We start from the raw sequence: 17,790 nt of genomic DNA, 5'->3' as shown, positions 1-17,790 counted from the left end.
GTATGCGATAGCTGCAGATGCGGAGGTGGTGGCTACACACCATGCAAGCAGCATGCCATGCGTCTGTGATAGTATGAGTGCAGTTACGAGCGAAAAACGGATCTATACACAGGGGCGTCGGAAGGAGTTTAACATTGGTGCAGCTAAAGTGTGAGAGGGGTCCGGGGGTCCTCCCCCGGGAAAATTTTTGAAATTTGGGCCTAAAAAGCCATATAGAATAATAAAAAGAATATGCATGCTGATGATACACCGCATTGTCAATGTAAAACATGGTACCTGTACAAGAGTCGACAAGCCACCAACAAGGTTGAAATGTAAAAAAAATCGAAAATTATTGGTGCGGCTTTGGCCGCACCTGCCGCACCGGTTCCGACGTCCCTGATACATACGGCAAGGCGGCCCGATGCTACAGTGCGTTTCAAAAATATAGACGCGTGCTTTCAAAAAACCGTTAGGCCAGCATATTCTATACCACATAAAATCACTTTGTGCATACAAATTTCAAAATTGGGTGTGTGCTATCCGATCGCTTAGAAATCTATGTGAGAATAACTGTGGAAAGGACTTGAGCAATATTCCATAAAAATTCTCGAAAAGCTCCAGCCTAATTTGAAATATTTCAAAAATACCATGAGTATTTTTTTTAAATGGACTGTGCATGCACGTCCTCAAACGCAGACATGCCCAGGGGTTGGCTACACCAGGGAACGTACACACATACACACGTACATGCACAATTAAGCAAAGAGACAGAAGACTTACGGCTAGAAGCTCGGAGAGGAGAGATATGTGACTATTGCACTCCTCCAGACGTGTCTTGAGCTTGCCCTGGTGTTGAGATGCCGCCTGTAGTGCTGGTTTACAACTGACCTAGAGAGACACACACGCACGCACGCACACACACACACACACACACACACACACACACACACACACACACACACACACACACACACACACTTGCACTTACACTGTGCTGTACAAGCAGAAATATTCGTCTGGAATTTAATTTCGTCTTTTTCGTCCAAGGAGCTTTTGGACTAAATTAAATGCCAGACTAATGTCGATTTGTCCAGCTTTTCAATACACTCTTATGATCCATGGACGAAATTTACAACCGGACGAACTCCCATTCTTTGGAGTTTGACGAAATTATTGACCGACGGAATTTTCTGCCCATAGAGTAACACATGCCCATCACTGAAGCGATGATAGCGAACAGCTACGGTTAGACATAGCAACTTACGCTGAGATTACACCATTCAATAGCTTGCAAGGCTGATGAAATGACCACCACTAATGTTAGCCTGGTCTACACCACACAGCTATGAAGTGGCTTTTCGAACTGATAGAAAAGTCTTTGCAATACAAGAACATGAACCCGTGTACCCGATAATCGTATTGCAAGACGTTTCTATCAGTTCGAATAACACGCACAATGACCCACAGTGTAGGTAATTTAACACACATAACTCTAACTCATATACATGCATACATCACTCTAAATCGAAGGTATGCACACTCTACCAAGCACGGTATTTCCGGAGTACAAGCCGCTCTGGAGTATACGCCACACTGGAGTATAAGCCGCACCCCTATTGTTTTGCCACGAAATACAGATATCTACCCTGTCTATCACCTTTAATTTGATCATCGGAGTATAAGCCGCACCCCCTTTTTTGGGGTGAATTTTGAGTGTTCAAAGTGAGGCTTATACTCCGGAAAATACGGCACAAAGTAGACTGAACTTTACCTGGACGCGATCACTGAGGCTGTCCATGTCACGTGACAGGCGTTGAACCTTAGCACTCATCTCGCCAGTGTCATGGAACATTGGTAGAAACTCCTGATACTTCTCCTTGATCATATCGAATATTTCACCCTGGAGAGAGAGGGAGAGGGGGAGAGAGAGAGAGAGAGAGAGAGAGAGAGAGAGAGAGAGAGAGAGAGAGAGAGAGAGAGAGAGAGAGAGAGAGAGAGAGAGAGAGAGAGAGAGAGAGAGAGAGAGAGAGAGAGAGAGAGAGAGAGAGAGAGAGAGAGAGAGAGAGAGAGAGAGACAGTTGCGGCACGGCAGCTCGAGACAGTGCTCGATGCACCTAGGTGCAGAGCTTTGCACAGGTATAGAGGGTATAATATACTGGGTGAATGTCACTGTACTTGGCACGTACTTGGCAGTACTAGTAAGCACATCTTCTGTACATGTTGTTCTGATCTTATCAGAGTATGTGCTAAGCAGGTGTATGTATTATCATTTATAAGAGTATGGTGTACGGGGTGAATGTCGCTATATTTTGAAGTAAGTGCATCTTCAGTGCATGTTGAGCTTATCCAAAACACATAATTATGTGTGTGTTTTTTTGGACATACACATCCGCTACAGAATAATAGCTTATGGCCCTGCAGAGGGAGGGGGGGATATAAGGATCGTTGTATAGTCAGCCTTGCGAATGATGACCCTAGATTGGGCATGAGCAATGCGTTGTCATTCGGGGTCCCTTCTCATGAGGTTAAGAACTAAAAAAAGTATGCAATCAAAGTGGCACCATATGATTACTGGATCTGAAGATAGTGTAGCTATTCGAAGCTGGTGTTAAATCCGAGGTTGTTATTCGCGAGGTTGACTGTACTGAAGTTTCACTCTCAACGTACAATTACAAGGTAAAGTTTCTTATTTTTGTATACCTTCAACTCTCCCGCACTGATATCCAGGCGACCCAGGTACGTTTCAATCAGGTTCGTATCACCAGCTGCGCCGGCGCCGCTACCTCCTAGGCGAGTGGACGGCTTAGCCTGCAGGGCAGCCGCCACCAGTGAACTAGGCGAGTCCTCCATTGTCAGTAATGCTCAAACACTGAGCAGCTTTGGTCGTTGAGATATTCAACAAATCGGTACAAGCGCGTCAGTGTTGGGCGACCAGAAAGAAAACGTTCCTATTATTGTATTCTGGGCGAGATTAGCCCTTCAACTCTCGCCTCTTGCTTCCATGATTAGAACCACAGCAAGCTGATACGTACAGAGTATTTGCGATAGGAGAAATGCCAGAATGTTGGCATCTCCTGTCTGAAAATATACCCATCTCGCTTTATCTCGCGAAAAATGAATTTTCTAGATTTGGCGCCATATTTCAGACGTTTCCATGACATTTGGCTTGCAATTCACAATAAACCTCCCAATTTCAACCAAATGTTGGTACAAAACCGAAATGTATGAAGTGTAAACCTCAAATCGCTAGGGGGCGATAGATAAAACTCGGTTCACATCGGGGACTTCCCGAGAAGTCTTCCCGACTTCGCATGACTCGTGAAAAATTAGCACCGTAGCCGTTTGACAAGTCGAAGTCGCGAAGTCTCACATTTTCCAACTCCCACTTGCTCTGGAGTACTCTGACTGAAGCATCCAGTCCAGCAGGTGATCAAGGTGAAAATAAACTTTGCAAGTGGAGAAAGCATGTGGCCCGCAGGTCGTCAAAGTTTGAGCTCGCTACGTTCCCTCTGCCGTCAACCAGTTGCAATGGCTGCCCGCCACGATTCGACCAGTGCAATGCCAAGGAGATTGACGGGGAAAGTTGCCATCGTCACAGCGTCGACCGATGGGTAGGTGAAGTGTTTGTTGTCGAGAAAATCCTTGATCATGCCACCAAGCGCCCATGGCCATGGAGGGCACCACCATAAGTACACACTCGTGAACTGTGCGATCACAACTAGTCTTTTCGGCGATTTCATGTGCATGTACCAGTACTAATCTAGCTAAAAGATATGAAGAGTATATAAACGTCACTAATACCAAGAGTACATCACGGGGGGTTATGTACTCTTGCTAATACATGTACATTATTCCGGAATGGGTCAAAATCTTTTTTCATGGGCAAAATACAATGCAATTTACTGTAGTGAAGGATTTGATTTTCAAATCTATTGTATGCGTAGATGCCATGATGTTGATGGAAACTGCGGAATGTACGAATCCTCGTGACAAGAAAGCACATCAACGAAAAGCAGAGCAAAGCAAGAAACATGTGCATTGGACAAACCTATGAATTGGTCAACTACATGACATTGTAGAATATCATGTCCCAGTGCTGCCAACCTTCCGTATTTTTAAAATCACTCCTTCGTTCGCATTACGGAATTTGAGCAAAATGTTACGGAAATTTGAAGAGGATCGATAAGCTGCAGCTGTGTATGTAGAAGCATGGCAAGCGCAAGCTGAGCGATGAATATCCCTGCTCCAAAGCGAGTGCATGCCATGCTTCGACTACATGTAGCACAAAAAGTCATGTCGTGGTACTAGTCATACATGTGTCATGTTTTGCACTAGCAAATCCCGCCACTGACAAGCATGTGAGTGTCAAGAAACACAGTTCAAACCACGCACACCGCAGTACATTGGCAGTACACAAAAACTCTGCAAAATACGGAAAATCAAAAGTCGCAGTACGCAAAACAGACCCAGTTGGCTGTCAGCATTGATGTCCCTCATCAACAGCATGGGCATTTCTCCATAGAACTGCAGTGGTCTCGTGCACTGGTGTATGTAAGAGCAGTCGGGCTGTGAGTCTCCCAAACTTTGCAGTCTGCGGGCGATTGATAAACAGAATCAACTGTGTCATGTCAGAATGGATTGATTTACTCCGTACTCTTCAGCATACCACACCCCTGATCTGTTTAGTGCACTCCTTTACTTTGCTCTCTGTCTCTCTCTCTCTGTCTCTCTCTCTCTCTCTGTCTCCCTCTGTCTCCCTCTCTCTCTCTCTCTCTCTCTCTCTCTCTCTCTCTCTCTCTCTCTCTCTCTCTCTCTCTCTCTCTCTCTGTCTCTCTCTGTCTCTCTCTGTCTCTCTCTCTCTCTCTCTCTGTCTCTCTCTCTCTCTTTCTCTCTCTCTCTCTCTCTCTCTCTCTCTCTCTCTCTCCCTCCCTCTCTCTCTCTCTCTCTCTCTCTCTCTCTCTCTCTCTCTCTCTCTCTCTCTCTCTCTCTCTCTCTCTCTCTCTCTCTCTCTCTCTCTCTCTCTCTCTCTCTCTCTCTGTAACACACACACACACACACACACACACACACACACACACACTACAGGATCGGGCTGGCCATCGCACGTCGCCTTGCCCAAGAAGGTGCCCGCGTGGCCATCAGCAGTCGGAAGGAGGCCAATGTGACGCGTACCGTCGACACACTACGCTCGGAGGGACTCGATGTTCTCGGTGTACCATGCCATGTTGGCAAGGATGAGCAGCGCAAGCAACTTCTTGACACTGTAAGCTTGCCTTTGTGTTTGCTTCCATGTTGAGCAACCCACCTGTTATTATAGTATAGTGTGGTTTCACATCGATCACATGACACACAGGCAGCCATCTTGGATCCTACTCCACTCAACTCCTGCATCTATGGGTCACGTGATGTCGGCCATGTTGGTTCCACTGTCCACATGCCATGATCACTGTCTGCAGAAAGTTGATCACATGACCAAGATGTGAACACCACTCTCTAGTCTATATCCACCTATAGAGAGTAGGCTGGTGCTGGTAGTGCGCACTGTATGTCTGGTTGGCGCGGCACTCCAGACCTCAGCACCACCACCGCCGTCACGGTTCACGTCTGCTTACTTCTTCTGCTGCATGTCAGGGTTGGCATTTTAAATTGAATGCGGAAACTACCGTATGCAGGCATGTGCATGGAGGCCTGAAACATCCCAATTCCCTACCCATTGCAGCCCTACTTTTAAAATCATTTTCTTTGTTGATGTTGTTTTCGTGTTTCTCCTATTTTGATACATGTTGTGTAGACACTGTCTACGTGGGGGCAGATTGATATCTTGGTGTCCAACGCTGCCGTCAATCCGGTATTCGGTCCAACGTTGGAAGCGTGTGACGGTGCCGCATGGGACAAGGTTAGGGTGTGGGTGCATGTGTGGGTGCATGTGTGGTTGTGGGTGTGTGTATGGGTGTATAGGTGTATGTGTGTGCATGCGTGTGTCTGTGTGTGTGTGTATCCCAGCACAAGTTGCTATGTCTAACATAGCTGTTCGCTATCATCGCTTCCGCGATGGGCAGGTCTGAGGTATATGTGTATAATATTATGTGTGTGTGTGTGTATGTGTATGTGTACATGTGAGTGCTGCCTGCATGTCATCTAATTCCATCTGTAAGGACTACTGTACTTGACTGTGGCAGGGCCTGTGTTGGTTATTGTGGCTGGCTACTACTAGTACACGTACTTCATTACCTGTACCAAGAGTAAATAAGGTACTCTTGCCTGTACCTAGATCAGGTTTATTTATGATTATTTTATTTATTTTACTAGGGTGTTTCCCACAGACCTATGGTCTTCTTACGGGAGCCCCTAGAGGTGTATCGCATTGTATCGTTTGTTTGTAAGTTCCCGTCTTTGTGTACGTACAGGTGCGCTCACTGAAACCCGACCCAACGTGCAAAGCTGGCGCCCTCAACTTGCACGGCCCTTGACGCCCTGGAAGTGGCACGAATGCGGCTGGACGTACACATGTACACATACAAAAATGTACATGTGGCTGTACTGATGAGGCCTTTATGGCCGAAACAGCTTGCTGTCTACAGCATTGGGTATACAGTAATGTACATGTATTGGGAACTGGTCCAGGGCGCCAGCTTTGCACTTTGGGTCGGACGTCAGCGAGCGCAACTGTAGCACTCTCGATTCAGTTTGTTTGTCTGCTAGGTGCAGATGGAACACTAGTGACGGGGCCGCAGACAGTAGCACAATTGATCACCATGCCATGATGTCATACAAAGAAGACAGACGCAAACAGTAGACCGTCTTCTCCTCTTTTTCATACCTACTATCATGGCTTATCCTGCTTTGCATGGTGTGATGCTGTTCCTTTTGTTGTAGATCTTTGATATCAATGTAAAGTGTGCGTTCCTGCTCGCCAAGGAGGCCTACCCACACATGCGTCAACAGAGTACTGGTCGCATCATCTTTGTCAGCTCCATAGCCGCTTTCACACCACTTCCGGTATGTGTGCGTGTGGGGGGGGGGGGGGGGGTATGTGCGGGTGTCGTGTCTGTGTGGGGGTGTGGGGGGGGGGGGGGGGTGCACATTTCTCTCTTGCATGTACCGTACAGTTGCAAGCGTCTACTACACCTGGTACTGGTATGCTCCAACTTACCTGCCTGAACGGCGTATACGTGTACGGCTACGCTCGGTGAAATCCGACCCAGAGTGCACATTTGCAGCCCTCAACTTATACGGCCCTTGCCACCCTGTAAGTGATACGAATGCAGCAGCTGGATGTACACATATACAAGTACAGTGATGTAATCGCAACTGGTCCAGGGCCGGCTCCAGGTTTGTGGGTCGGATTTCACCGAGCGCAACTGTGGTTGAAAAGGAGCCAGTGTGCTGAGCCAGTGTATTGAACCAGTGTATTGATTGATATTATGTTGTTGTTGTTGTTCTTGTTCTTGTTCTTGTTGTTGTTGTTATTGTTGTTGTTGTTTTCTCAGGGTCTTGGTCCATACTCAGTGAGCAAGACAGCATTGCTGGGACTGGCAAAGGTGTTGGCTCGTGAGCTGGGTGACGATAACATCACTGTCAACTGCTTGGCTCCTGGTATTGTCGACACACGCTTTAGCTCAGCGGTGAGTAGGTACCGTAGATGTTACAGTCCATTTCAAAACTATAGACGCGTAGGGTTTTTGAAATATTTCAAATTTGGCTGGAACTTTTTGAGAATACTTTTCGGAATATTGCTCCGGTCCGCTCCACAATTACTCTCATATTATAGTTTCTAAACGATTGGATAACAGACGCCCAATTTGGAAAAATTTATGCACCAAGTGATCACAGATGTTATGTGGTATAGATGCTGGCATAACGGTTTTTGCCTAGGTACGCGTCTATAGTTTTGAAATGGACTGTAGTGATGCTGCTGCTGTTTCAACTTTATTCCCTTGTTGCTGCTGCTGCTGCCGCGAGTGCTGCTGATACTGCTGCTGATACTGCTGCTGCTGCTGCTGCTGCTGCTGCCGCTAGTGCTGCTGATACTGCTGCTGCTGCTGCTGCTGCTGCTGCCGCTAGTGCTGCTGATACTGCTGTTTTATCTTTATTCCCGCGTTGCTGCTGCTGATAATGTTGCTGTTGCTGCCACTGCTGTTGCTGCTGCTCCTGATGCTGCTGCTGCCACTGCTGTTGCTGCTGCTCCTGATGCTGCTGCTGTTAGTGCTGCTGTTAGTGCTGCTAGTGCTGCTGTTAGTGCTGCTAGTGCTGCTGTTAGTGCTGCTAGTGCTGCTGTTAGTGCTGCTAGTGCTGCTGTTAGTGCTGCTAGTGCTGCTGTTAGTGCTGCTAGTGCTGCTGCTGCTGCTGTTAGTGCTGTGCATGTACACACGACACATGACATGCTTACTCCGACAAGATTGATGTGCGTCTCTTCACTGATGTTGTTCTAAAATGTTGGTGCGTGTAGTTTTGAAATTTGCTCTTTTGTGCTGTGTGTGTGTTTGTGCTGTGTGTGTTTGTGCTGTGTGTGCGTGTTCTTGTGTGTATGATATTAGCTAACAAAGAGTGATGCCGGTTCCAAGATCACGGAGCAGACGTCGCTGGGACGCGTGGCCGTTCCAGAGGACATGGCCGGTACGGTGGCATTCCTGGCATCGGATGACGCACGCTACATCACTGGCGAGACGATTGTCAACGCCGGCGGTATGACGTCACATCTCTGAGACGACAACTACCACTATCACACACAGTACCAGGAACAGCGGCAGTGGTTGTGGTGGCTATCTCCGCACCACCCTGGTGCCAGTACGATCTGTACTGCACTCGACAGTGGTGATGTGTGGGTGTGTGGGTGAGTGTGTGTGTGGGTGGGTGTCCGCACCACCGCTGTACCAACACGACCTGCACTCCACTTGACACAGTGGTGATGAGAACTGGATGTGCTACTACTGAGTACTGTACCAGTGCAGCTGTCATCATCAACTGCGCTTTGCCCATGTGCTGTGCTGTGGCTAGCTGGCATGTAAGCTACAGCTCAGCCATCGCATACGCAGAGTTACCCTGGTCACCATGATATCAAACAAGTGATCTATGGTGATATGTAGCCACGCAGGAGACATGGATAACACCTGATCAAGTGTGGCCATGCTCAACTCTCTTTTGTTCGTTTGTTTCGTCCATGTTGTTTTAAAACCTCACTCTGGTTGACTACAAAGTACTAACTGTGAAATATCTCATTAGTTCTCGCTTCCTGTTTGCCGCGCCGGAAGTTTCGTCATGCTCCTAAGTCCTATTAAATTTTACACACTACCCAGAGTCCTCCCCTCCTCATAGCAGTTTGACGTTTCCTTATATTATAACACTTTTTTTCTTTCTTTTTTATTAATTTGCACTTCATGTCGTCTATATGTTGGAGTCAGCGGAAGTTTTCCTCACTATAACCAGTGGTTGTGCTGTATGCAAGACGTGTGGGTGGGCCAAGAGCGTGGAGTGGTGGTGGGTAATGGTTGTTCTATGTTTATCCTATTTATACAGTGGACTCCACTTATAAGCTATAACGAACTCGCATGGAGCGAATTTCGTGATAATTATAGCGAACCAGTGTCCATGTCCCTGTTTGAACGGTTCATTCAACTCGTACAAAATCGCCCCAGGTCCCTTTATAGCAAACAGTTTTCATTTATATAAAAAAAAAATAATAAATTTGACGGGGTTCGCGTACCGGGCAGGTCAAGAACAAGGAGTCGTAGTACTCCCTGGTCAAGCAATTATTATGATGAACCATATCTTGTGGGGTGCCCGGGTCGCATGTAAACTAAGTGCAATCATACTGTCATAGTGAGTTGCTTGTATGGTGTGAGTGCATTTCAGTTATAACGAACTTCGGCTATAGAACTAAATCATGGAGTCAACTGTAGATGAAGTGCATGCAGCTGTGGGCCAGTGATCATACGACGCTATAGCTAGCTGTTCCACACCTTTCACATGCCCATGCCGGATAGCCATAGGATGCTGGTTCTCACTCCAATCAATCCCCCGGCCCTCTGCATCAATGCAAGATGTATGCCGTGTTGGTTGAACTGGGTTCCACTGCCCACATATGCCATGTGCGCTTTCTACCTACCAGAGAGTACAGTCAGACCTCGCTTATCTGGTCCTCTTTTATCCGGACCCCTCGCCATCTGGAAGAAAACAGCTGGTTACAGATTTACTGCATACGTGATGCATCCAATAATAACTGGTGTTCGGTTATCCGGTTCCCTCGCCTATCCGGATATCTTTGTGGAAGACGGATGTGTGCGGTCAAGCGAGCCGGTCTGACTGTACTATGACTCCCTCATGAGTTGCTTTCTACACACACCTGTATCCGGTGTCGGGTGACCAAGGTGTGAAACCATTCTATGCATGCTGGATAGTAGCTCTAACATGCTATACATGGACCAAGGCAATCCTGGATGGTCAGCATGCATGCAGTTAAAATAATTCTAGTGTGCTAGCATGTGCAGCTACCAAAATGTAGCTATGCCGGTGTACCGATTATAGGTTGTAGCAAGAGCATAGCATATGGGGGGGGGGGGGGGGGGGTTATGTGCTCTTGGTTGTAGGAAGAGTACATTCGACTCCAGATATAACGAACATCATTGTGCAGGAGAATTAGTTCTTTATGGCCGAAGTTTGTTATAACAAAAATGCACTCACACCATAAATTCGCTATTAAATGCGAGTTCGTTATAAGCAGAGTCAACTGTACTTACAGTCCATTTCAAAACTACAGACGCGTACCTAGGCAAAAACCGTTATGCCAGCATCTATACCACATAAAATCTGTGATCACTTTGTGCATAGTTTTTTTTCCACGGACTGGGGGGGGGGGGGGGTGCATGTGGCAGCCGAGTAGAATCTACTGGGAATCCGGAGCCACATGCAATCAACCTCAGTCAGCCAGGGAAGCTCTCAATTTAGCTACGGCATAATGAACACACAGTGACACACAGTGACACACACACACACACCTCCCCCTCACACACGTGCACATGCTCATCAACAGTCCAAGCACAGCTGCTCTCAAGACATCCCCACATGGATTTCCTTTCATTCGTTAAAAACGTGCGTCGTTACAAGGACAATAAAAATGAGAGCGCGTGCACAGTACACATACTGTGTACGTTGTCATGGGTACAGAGCAGCCATGTGGGCCATCTTTACACGGGTTTATACAAAGTACATGACTGTTACAATATACATTGCATCGGATCAGAATATGTGCAAGTCAAATAGCAAAAAGGAGAAACGGACGAAGAAAATAGCAGTCGTGTTAATACTCTAGCATCGGTATGTACAGTGTTACATTAGCGGAAAAGGGCTTGCCATAAGGGAGTAGTAAAATACCGCTATCTTACTACTCCCTGCTTGCTACGCTGCGAGCGCTAACGTCATCTCTACTCTAGCGTGGCCAGGAGGCGAAGAGATTCAAACGGATATACAGGAAATTCGTATCAAGGATTAGATTCAGGGGCGGCGGCTGAGCTAGACGTGCCAGTGACGCCAGATCAGCCGCAGAATCATCTTGAACTGGTCAACGCACGCAAGCAGGTACACAGGAAATTAGCATGCCGACGACCTACGGTATGTGCATCCGAAGGAAAGTATGGGAGGAAGGAGGCGCAGTCGTATATATATATGAACCTTCTTGAATCCTCCACAGAGTGGGACGTATAATACAGAGGACGTAATTCGAATCAAGGCCTTTGTTGCACCTATGCTGGTATCCAGCCAGGAGGACTGGCACATATGCCGAATAGCGGTGCACACTGGAACACGGCACGTTGTCAGGGCGCCCTGGAAGTGAACACCACGAGTCCAGTGGCCGAGCTTGGATGGATGCGAGTAGGACAGAACCAGTCGCCGACAATCAGAATTTTCCGTGCATGCCGGTAGCCACCCCAGTTCCAGCACAACCACCGCCGCCGCGTGACTCAGAAGTGTGTGGCAGAAGTGTGAAGTGTGTGGCACACGTCAGCCAGCATTGCCCCCTACACAGGGAATTCCATCGGAGCATGGCAATACAGGCTGCCGCCACTGCTGCTGCTGCTGTTGCTGCTGCGGCACTGCACTGCACGCCTAGCTCTCTAGCACAGCAGTGAGAGCATCGAAAAACCGTGGCCGGTCCTCATATCTCATCTGTACAACTAAACAAAAACAAGAACAGAAAGAAGAAGAAAAACACTATTGCCATGAAGAAAAAATATGTTCTGAAGAAAACGTGCTGCAGAACGTCCCTACAGAGCAGGCGTGAGTGAGAGTATGCGCGCGCGCGCGCGCGCGTGTGTGTGTGTGTGCGTGTGTGTGTGTGAGAGAGAGATAGATAGATAGAGAGAGAGACAGGCAGAGAGAGACAGACAGATAGATACAGACAGAGACAGATAGATACAGACAGAGACAGACAGACAGACAGACAGACAGACAGACAGACAGACAGACAGACAGACAGACAGACAGAGAGAGAGAGAGAGAGAGAGAGAGAGAGAGAGAGAGAGAGAGAGAGAGAGAGAGAGAAGACTGAGATTCACCAAATGGTCACAATTGCACACGGTGCAGGGGTCTACCCCCATTGGAAACGGCCAAGTTTCCATAGCAGTGTGCTGTAGTCTATAGTGTTGTGGGCTTACCTGCTGGCTCAAAGCTGTCAAATTCGATATTGACTGCTCCTTTCATGTGACGAACAGCTGCCTCAAATGCTCGACTCAAGTAGCTACAAGTCGGAACAAGACAATGAAACACACAGGCACACAGACACACAGATACACATGGACAGACACAGACACATAGTTTTATCCACTCCCCACATAATTTTATTTTCATTATTCTAATTGGTTTGAAGAGACTCCCAAGATAGGTATCCATATACCTCTCGAGAGACTGTAAATAAACAATACAATACAAACGAGCTCACACAAACACACACATTGATTGGAATGTAGAACATTGCGCAACATTCGCAAGAATTGCACCAAAAGCAGAAATTCTTGATCACAGCTACTTGTCCAGTGCGCAAGCTAGCGTAGACAAATGAACACACAACAGATATGATCCTACATGTGAAGTCAAGCGGCCACGGGACGCTGGCCTTGCAGCCATTTTGCAGTGCGTACCTAAACTACAGTGTGTGTATGCGCTAAGGCAGTAAGGGCTCCGGCCCCCGGACATTCCACCGGATTGCAACGTCCACAACAGTACACGTAATTTAAAAATTGTAACTGATCCTACAGTGCTACAAGTCTTCTCCAGAAGCGAATCACAGATCACGGCAGGTGTCTCTTACTTCTTATGTGCAGCCTCTCTCACCGCTGGTACACCCAGGACTACACACGTCTCTGTAAACACAACAACAACAGCAACAACGACGAAGACAACAACAACAACAACAACAACAACAACAACGACGGCAGCGGCGGCAGAAACAACGCGAGAATAAAGTTGAAACAGCAGCAGCAGCAACAACAGCAGCAGTAACAAGAACATTTTGATCAGGAGACACACTTGTGCACAGCTGTACGCCGAGAATAGAGGGGTTGGGGAGGACAGAAAACACAAAAGGATGCCCCTTTCAATCATGCAGGGTTGCAGGTTGCAACAGGACAAATAGGCGGATGTAGGAAAGTTGGGAATTGCAGGACATACACCTCTGACAAGTAGTCGGATGTAAGGAAGTTGGGATTTGTAGGGCATACATCTCTGAATCTACCAGAGATTCCGGCCACTTTCCTTTGGGGAGCGTTCTTGAGTCTTTACAACTCTTCTCCTTGCCCTAAACATACTGGATCAGTACACTGTTGCTCAATGAAATGCGATCACGTGAGTCAACTTTGCACCCTGCACCAGTCCACATGCCAGTGTTCGCATGTCTAGGGCTGCACAGCGACCGGCACGTGCTTGACTGACGCAAACAGATTTCATTGAGCAACACTGTGGCTAAAGAGAACACAGTACAGTAAAATCTGTCAAGGCGACCACCTGTCCTAGAAGACCACTGAAACCAAGACCAAGGGATGCTATTTCCAGGGAAATGACTCTGGATAAGGAGATCACCTACATGTAGTAACAGAAACCAAGTTTTGAAGGTTCCTTGAGCGGTCGTCTTAGACAGGTTTCACAGTATCTGCGAGATGTGCTTTCATTGTTGGCACGCCATATGCACTGCTGCACACTACCGGGATGTGTTACTGTTGCTTTGAAGCTGCTTTTAGTGCTCTAGCCTCTAGTGCTGCAGCATGACATCACGATGACATCATCATGGTATCACTATGGCACAAGTTACACACAACGCACGCACACAAACGAGCACGTGCCCGCCTGCACTTCCACTTCCACATGCCCATCGCTGAAGTGATGATAGCGAATAAGCTAGATAGCCATAGTGCCTGTACACACACATGCACACACACATGCACACACACATGCACACACACATGCACACACACACACACACACACACACACACACACACACATACGCCCCCCCCCCCCCACACACACACATACTTACGGGGTGTTCCCCTGGCGGGAGCAGATAAAAGAAACGGTAGCTGCTGTGAGCGCTTGCGCTGTAAGCAAACATGGAAGCAAACACAAGAACACAAAGTGGTATGTATTAGCTTCACATCGGCCATGCACCGCTCACATTGGTCACAACCCTAGCAGACAAAGGAAAGAAATACATGTTGTGTATTATTCAAGCAGTGTCGCCGCACACACCCCCCTCTAGTAAAGATAAAGACAATAGTACAGATAAACTCATCAGATTCGGGCATGACCCTCTATCTGGACACCTCTGTGGACCCATCCAGGGATCGATTTATCCGGGTTCGCATCGCAGTTTGCGAATCAAAATTCACTGGCTGCGATTCGCTTTTCGTTTTTTATCGCCCAAAACTGCGATGCACTGGCCATGCATACCGGTATGTACAAAGACCATTCTGTACTGTTTGTGTGCAGTTCGCATGCGACTGTTGTACACACTGCTGACTAGGGAGTAGTATTTTACTACTCCAACCAACTGGCCGGCCCTGCTCAGTCCGCGCGCGGGTCGCGGAACGCGCTCTGTTTGATTTTGCCATTTTGGACGCTGCTCTAGCCACTGCTAAAGCTCTGGTCGACCGGTTGTACTCGTACAAGATGTCGACTGCACAGTCTGCAGTCTTTTTCTGCAGTCTTTTGAAGTTTTGTACACGGCGGCGACTTTCCCTGAAGTTCTCCTTTCTTCTTTCACTGTCAAGCTCAATTCAGTTTGTTTCTGTTCGACAAGACACAGTTGAAGTAGATGGTTCTTAGTCTCATGTAGCCAACATGTCAGTGAATCTGATCATTGTCCAGAAGCGGGAAAAAGAACTGGACGTGCCAGGAGTGTCGATTCGTTTCGATGAAGAAAAGGAGAAAAGCGAAAATTCTGTGCGCTTTGAACGAAGTGTCACGATCGTTTGAGCGCTTTCCTGAGCTTTCTTTGTGGAAGAAATCAGTGGAACTGCCCTGTTGAAGGACATAGTGTTGTGAAGAACTCGAAGTCTGATGGACGCTGAACATGTAACAAGCCCGAGCGAAAACCCTAACGTAAAATATTCAGGTCAACCGTTCGTTTGGAAAAGCAAATAGCAACTGCAGCTATTGTCCTCTTCTGTACAAAATCCTGCTATTGTACAGATATACATGTGAACTTTCGATGAAGGAAAACTGCTAATCAATACTGGGAGTTGCTAGTCAATTGTAAAACTGTGTAGCAGTGACTGCTATGCAAAGAAATCAAAGTAAATCGATCCCTGCCATCACAATGTGGACCCATCACTATGGGGACCCACCCATCACGATGGGGAAAGGACGGCAGATCACATGACCAGCATCAAGATGAAGAAAACATGTTTTGGCTGTGTACATAATACTCGGATGGAGAGCCAAGGATGAAAATTTAAAAAAAAAGAAGAGAGGGGCATAAGTTAACAAGTTATCCGTTTTGTCGAACACTAACAATTATAAGCAAAATACCGGTGAGTCAGAACGTGCAATGATTAACACAACACTGACTGTTGTGGATTCAACGACCTGATGCTTCACTGCATCACGTCTGGAATGCGTAAACAAACAGTCTTCCAACACACCGGCTGTGTACAACAATATTAATGTATGGGGTAACTGGTATTCTGCAAACGCTCAACTGTACAATGTACTACAACACAAGACCTGCATGATGAATGAAACAGATCCTTCTTCCTTTTCTCGCCATACATGTATGTCACTCTGCATGGTCACCATTACATACACATACACGCACAATCATGTACATTTTGTACATGTACCGGCATATGTATGAGTGTGGGCTCGGGGGCATCGAGGTCGGATCTTGCCGGACCAACCCAAATGGGGCTGCTACGGGCCTGGACCACACTGCTTACCGTGGTAGGCTGTAGATACCTGGCCAGCCTGGTGAGCAGTACGGTGTTGCTGAAGTAGCGATAGTGGGGAGAACTCTCGTCGATGTACGTGTAGGTGAACGATCCGGCGCTGACTATCTGCTTCATGTCCATGAAGAGACGCACTTGCTGGGACAGGGCTAGTTGCTGAGTAATGACACGGACAATACAAATGCAAAAAAAACATACGGTTGACTTCCACCAGCCAATCAACACACATACAAAGAGGAGACAGGGAGGGGGAGAGAGGAGAGAGGAGAGAGAGAGAGAGAGAGAGAGAGAGAGACAGAAAGAGAGAGAAAAGAGAAAATGAGAGACCGGGACATTCTAACCCAGACCTTCCCGTGCACTACTCTCCTCAAAATCAAGTCATTGCTTTCAAAATTTCCTAACGACAATTCAATTGCACAACGAGAGAACAAGGAAGAAGGCTAGGGGTGTGTCTGTCACACTATTCCTTGCAACAGATTGATTCCCTGGCAGAGATACACTACAATGTCATGTACGTGTGATGGTCTGTGTCACTGTCAAAAAATAACCCTCACTCGGCACATGCATGCACAGTATATCCATTGGATCATATTTTACCAGAACAAGCTGTTGTGCAGCAGAGGGGGATTTCCCCTCCAAACCAACTAACTGCCTGCATCGAATCCATGCACATACATGAAACTAAGGTAAGTTTGTACAGTCACCATCACCATGGCCAGAGGAGAACATCAACTCACATGCTCCAGTCCAAGTGCAATACCCTTGCGGAGCACGTCTGAGTTTGTTCTGGGCACAATGAGAAGTTGCAGAAAAGAACAGACGGCATGTTATACAGGCAGCAGATGGGAGAAAGGCAAACAACCAACACCACTTCAACAACCAACAATGAGAGGCTTGAAGAGAAGCAACCTTAAATTGACCAGAGCATACATGTCGGCAGACTTAGGAGAGAGAGAGAGAGAGAGAGAGAGAGAGAGAGAGAGAGAGAGAGAGAGAGAGAGAGAGAGAGAGAGAGAGAGAGAGAGAGGACAGAGAGAGAGAGAGAGAGAGAGAGAGAGAGGGACAGAGAGAGAGAGAGAGAGAGAGAGAGAGAGAGGGACAGAGAGAGAGGGAGAAAGAGAGAGAGAGAGAGAGAGAGAGCCTGAGAGAGAGAGAGAGAGAGAGACATCGTTTGCAAGAACACAGTGCAGTAAGAATACCTGGATAAAGCGTCGAGAGCTTTGAAGAAATTCGTTGAGTAATCCATTTGACCGTCCTAAGTATGCAAGCACGCAAGCATTCACCAACACCCACAAACACACCATGTACCATGTACCATCAAGAGTATAACCTCCCAAGAGTTTGCAACTCTGCATAATGGGGTCTCCGAAAGCGAA

At 47.3% G+C, this 17,790-nt stretch overlaps 3 protein-coding genes across 4 annotated transcripts in view; 1 reads left to right on the top strand and 2 right to left on the bottom strand.

Moving 5' to 3' along the window:
* Positions 1-3,015, bottom strand: part of LOC135821043 (centromere/kinetochore protein zw10 homolog) — a 33,840-nt gene extending 30,825 nt beyond the window's left edge. Inside the window, exons 1-3 of the mRNA XM_065334105.1 lie at positions 2,683-3,015; positions 1,754-1,882; positions 763-870 (exon numbers count right to left, since the gene is read on the bottom strand). Coding sequence (XP_065190177.1) covers positions 763-870; positions 1,754-1,882; positions 2,683-2,832 — 387 coding nt within the window. The 5' untranslated portion in view covers positions 2,833-3,015. The remainder of the gene's footprint in view (positions 1-762; positions 871-1,753; positions 1,883-2,682) is intronic.
* Positions 3,016-3,344: 329 nt separating this feature from the next.
* Positions 3,345-9,404, top strand: LOC135821042 (dehydrogenase/reductase SDR family member 4-like). Its single transcript, XM_065334104.1, has 6 exons — positions 3,345-3,593; positions 5,068-5,245; positions 5,774-5,878; positions 6,859-6,981; positions 7,473-7,607; positions 8,520-9,404. The coding sequence occupies exons 1-6, from the start codon at positions 3,448-3,450 to the stop codon at positions 8,685-8,687; spliced, it is 855 nt and encodes a 284-aa protein (XP_065190176.1). The 5' UTR covers positions 3,345-3,447; the 3' UTR covers positions 8,688-9,404.
* Positions 9,405-11,028: 1,624 nt separating this feature from the next.
* LOC135821041 (cell division control protein 45 homolog) overlaps positions 11,029-17,790 on the bottom strand; it is a 35,423-nt gene continuing 28,661 nt past the window's right edge. For both annotated transcript variants that reach the window (XM_065334102.1, XM_065334103.1), the window contains exons 19-25: positions 17,614-17,669; positions 17,152-17,200; positions 16,406-16,570; positions 14,509-14,566; positions 13,286-13,337; positions 12,633-12,715; positions 11,029-12,152 (exon numbers count right to left, since the gene is read on the bottom strand). In XM_065334102.1, coding sequence (XP_065190174.1) covers positions 12,085-12,152; positions 12,633-12,715; positions 13,286-13,337; positions 14,509-14,566; positions 16,406-16,570; positions 17,152-17,200; positions 17,614-17,669 — 531 coding nt within the window. In that variant the 3' untranslated portion in view covers positions 11,029-12,084. The remainder of the gene's footprint in view (positions 12,153-12,632; positions 12,716-13,285; positions 13,338-14,508; positions 14,567-16,405; positions 16,571-17,151; positions 17,201-17,613; positions 17,670-17,790) is intronic.

Source organism: Sycon ciliatum, chromosome 7 (assembly GCF_964019385.1).
Source record: "Sycon ciliatum chromosome 7, ocSycCili1.1, whole genome shotgun sequence".
In the NCBI taxonomy this organism is placed as follows: Eukaryota; Metazoa; Porifera; class Calcarea; order Leucosolenida; family Sycettidae; genus Sycon; species Sycon ciliatum.
Note: the sequence above shows the minus strand (reverse complement) of the source record. Positions and strands in the feature narration are given on the sequence as shown.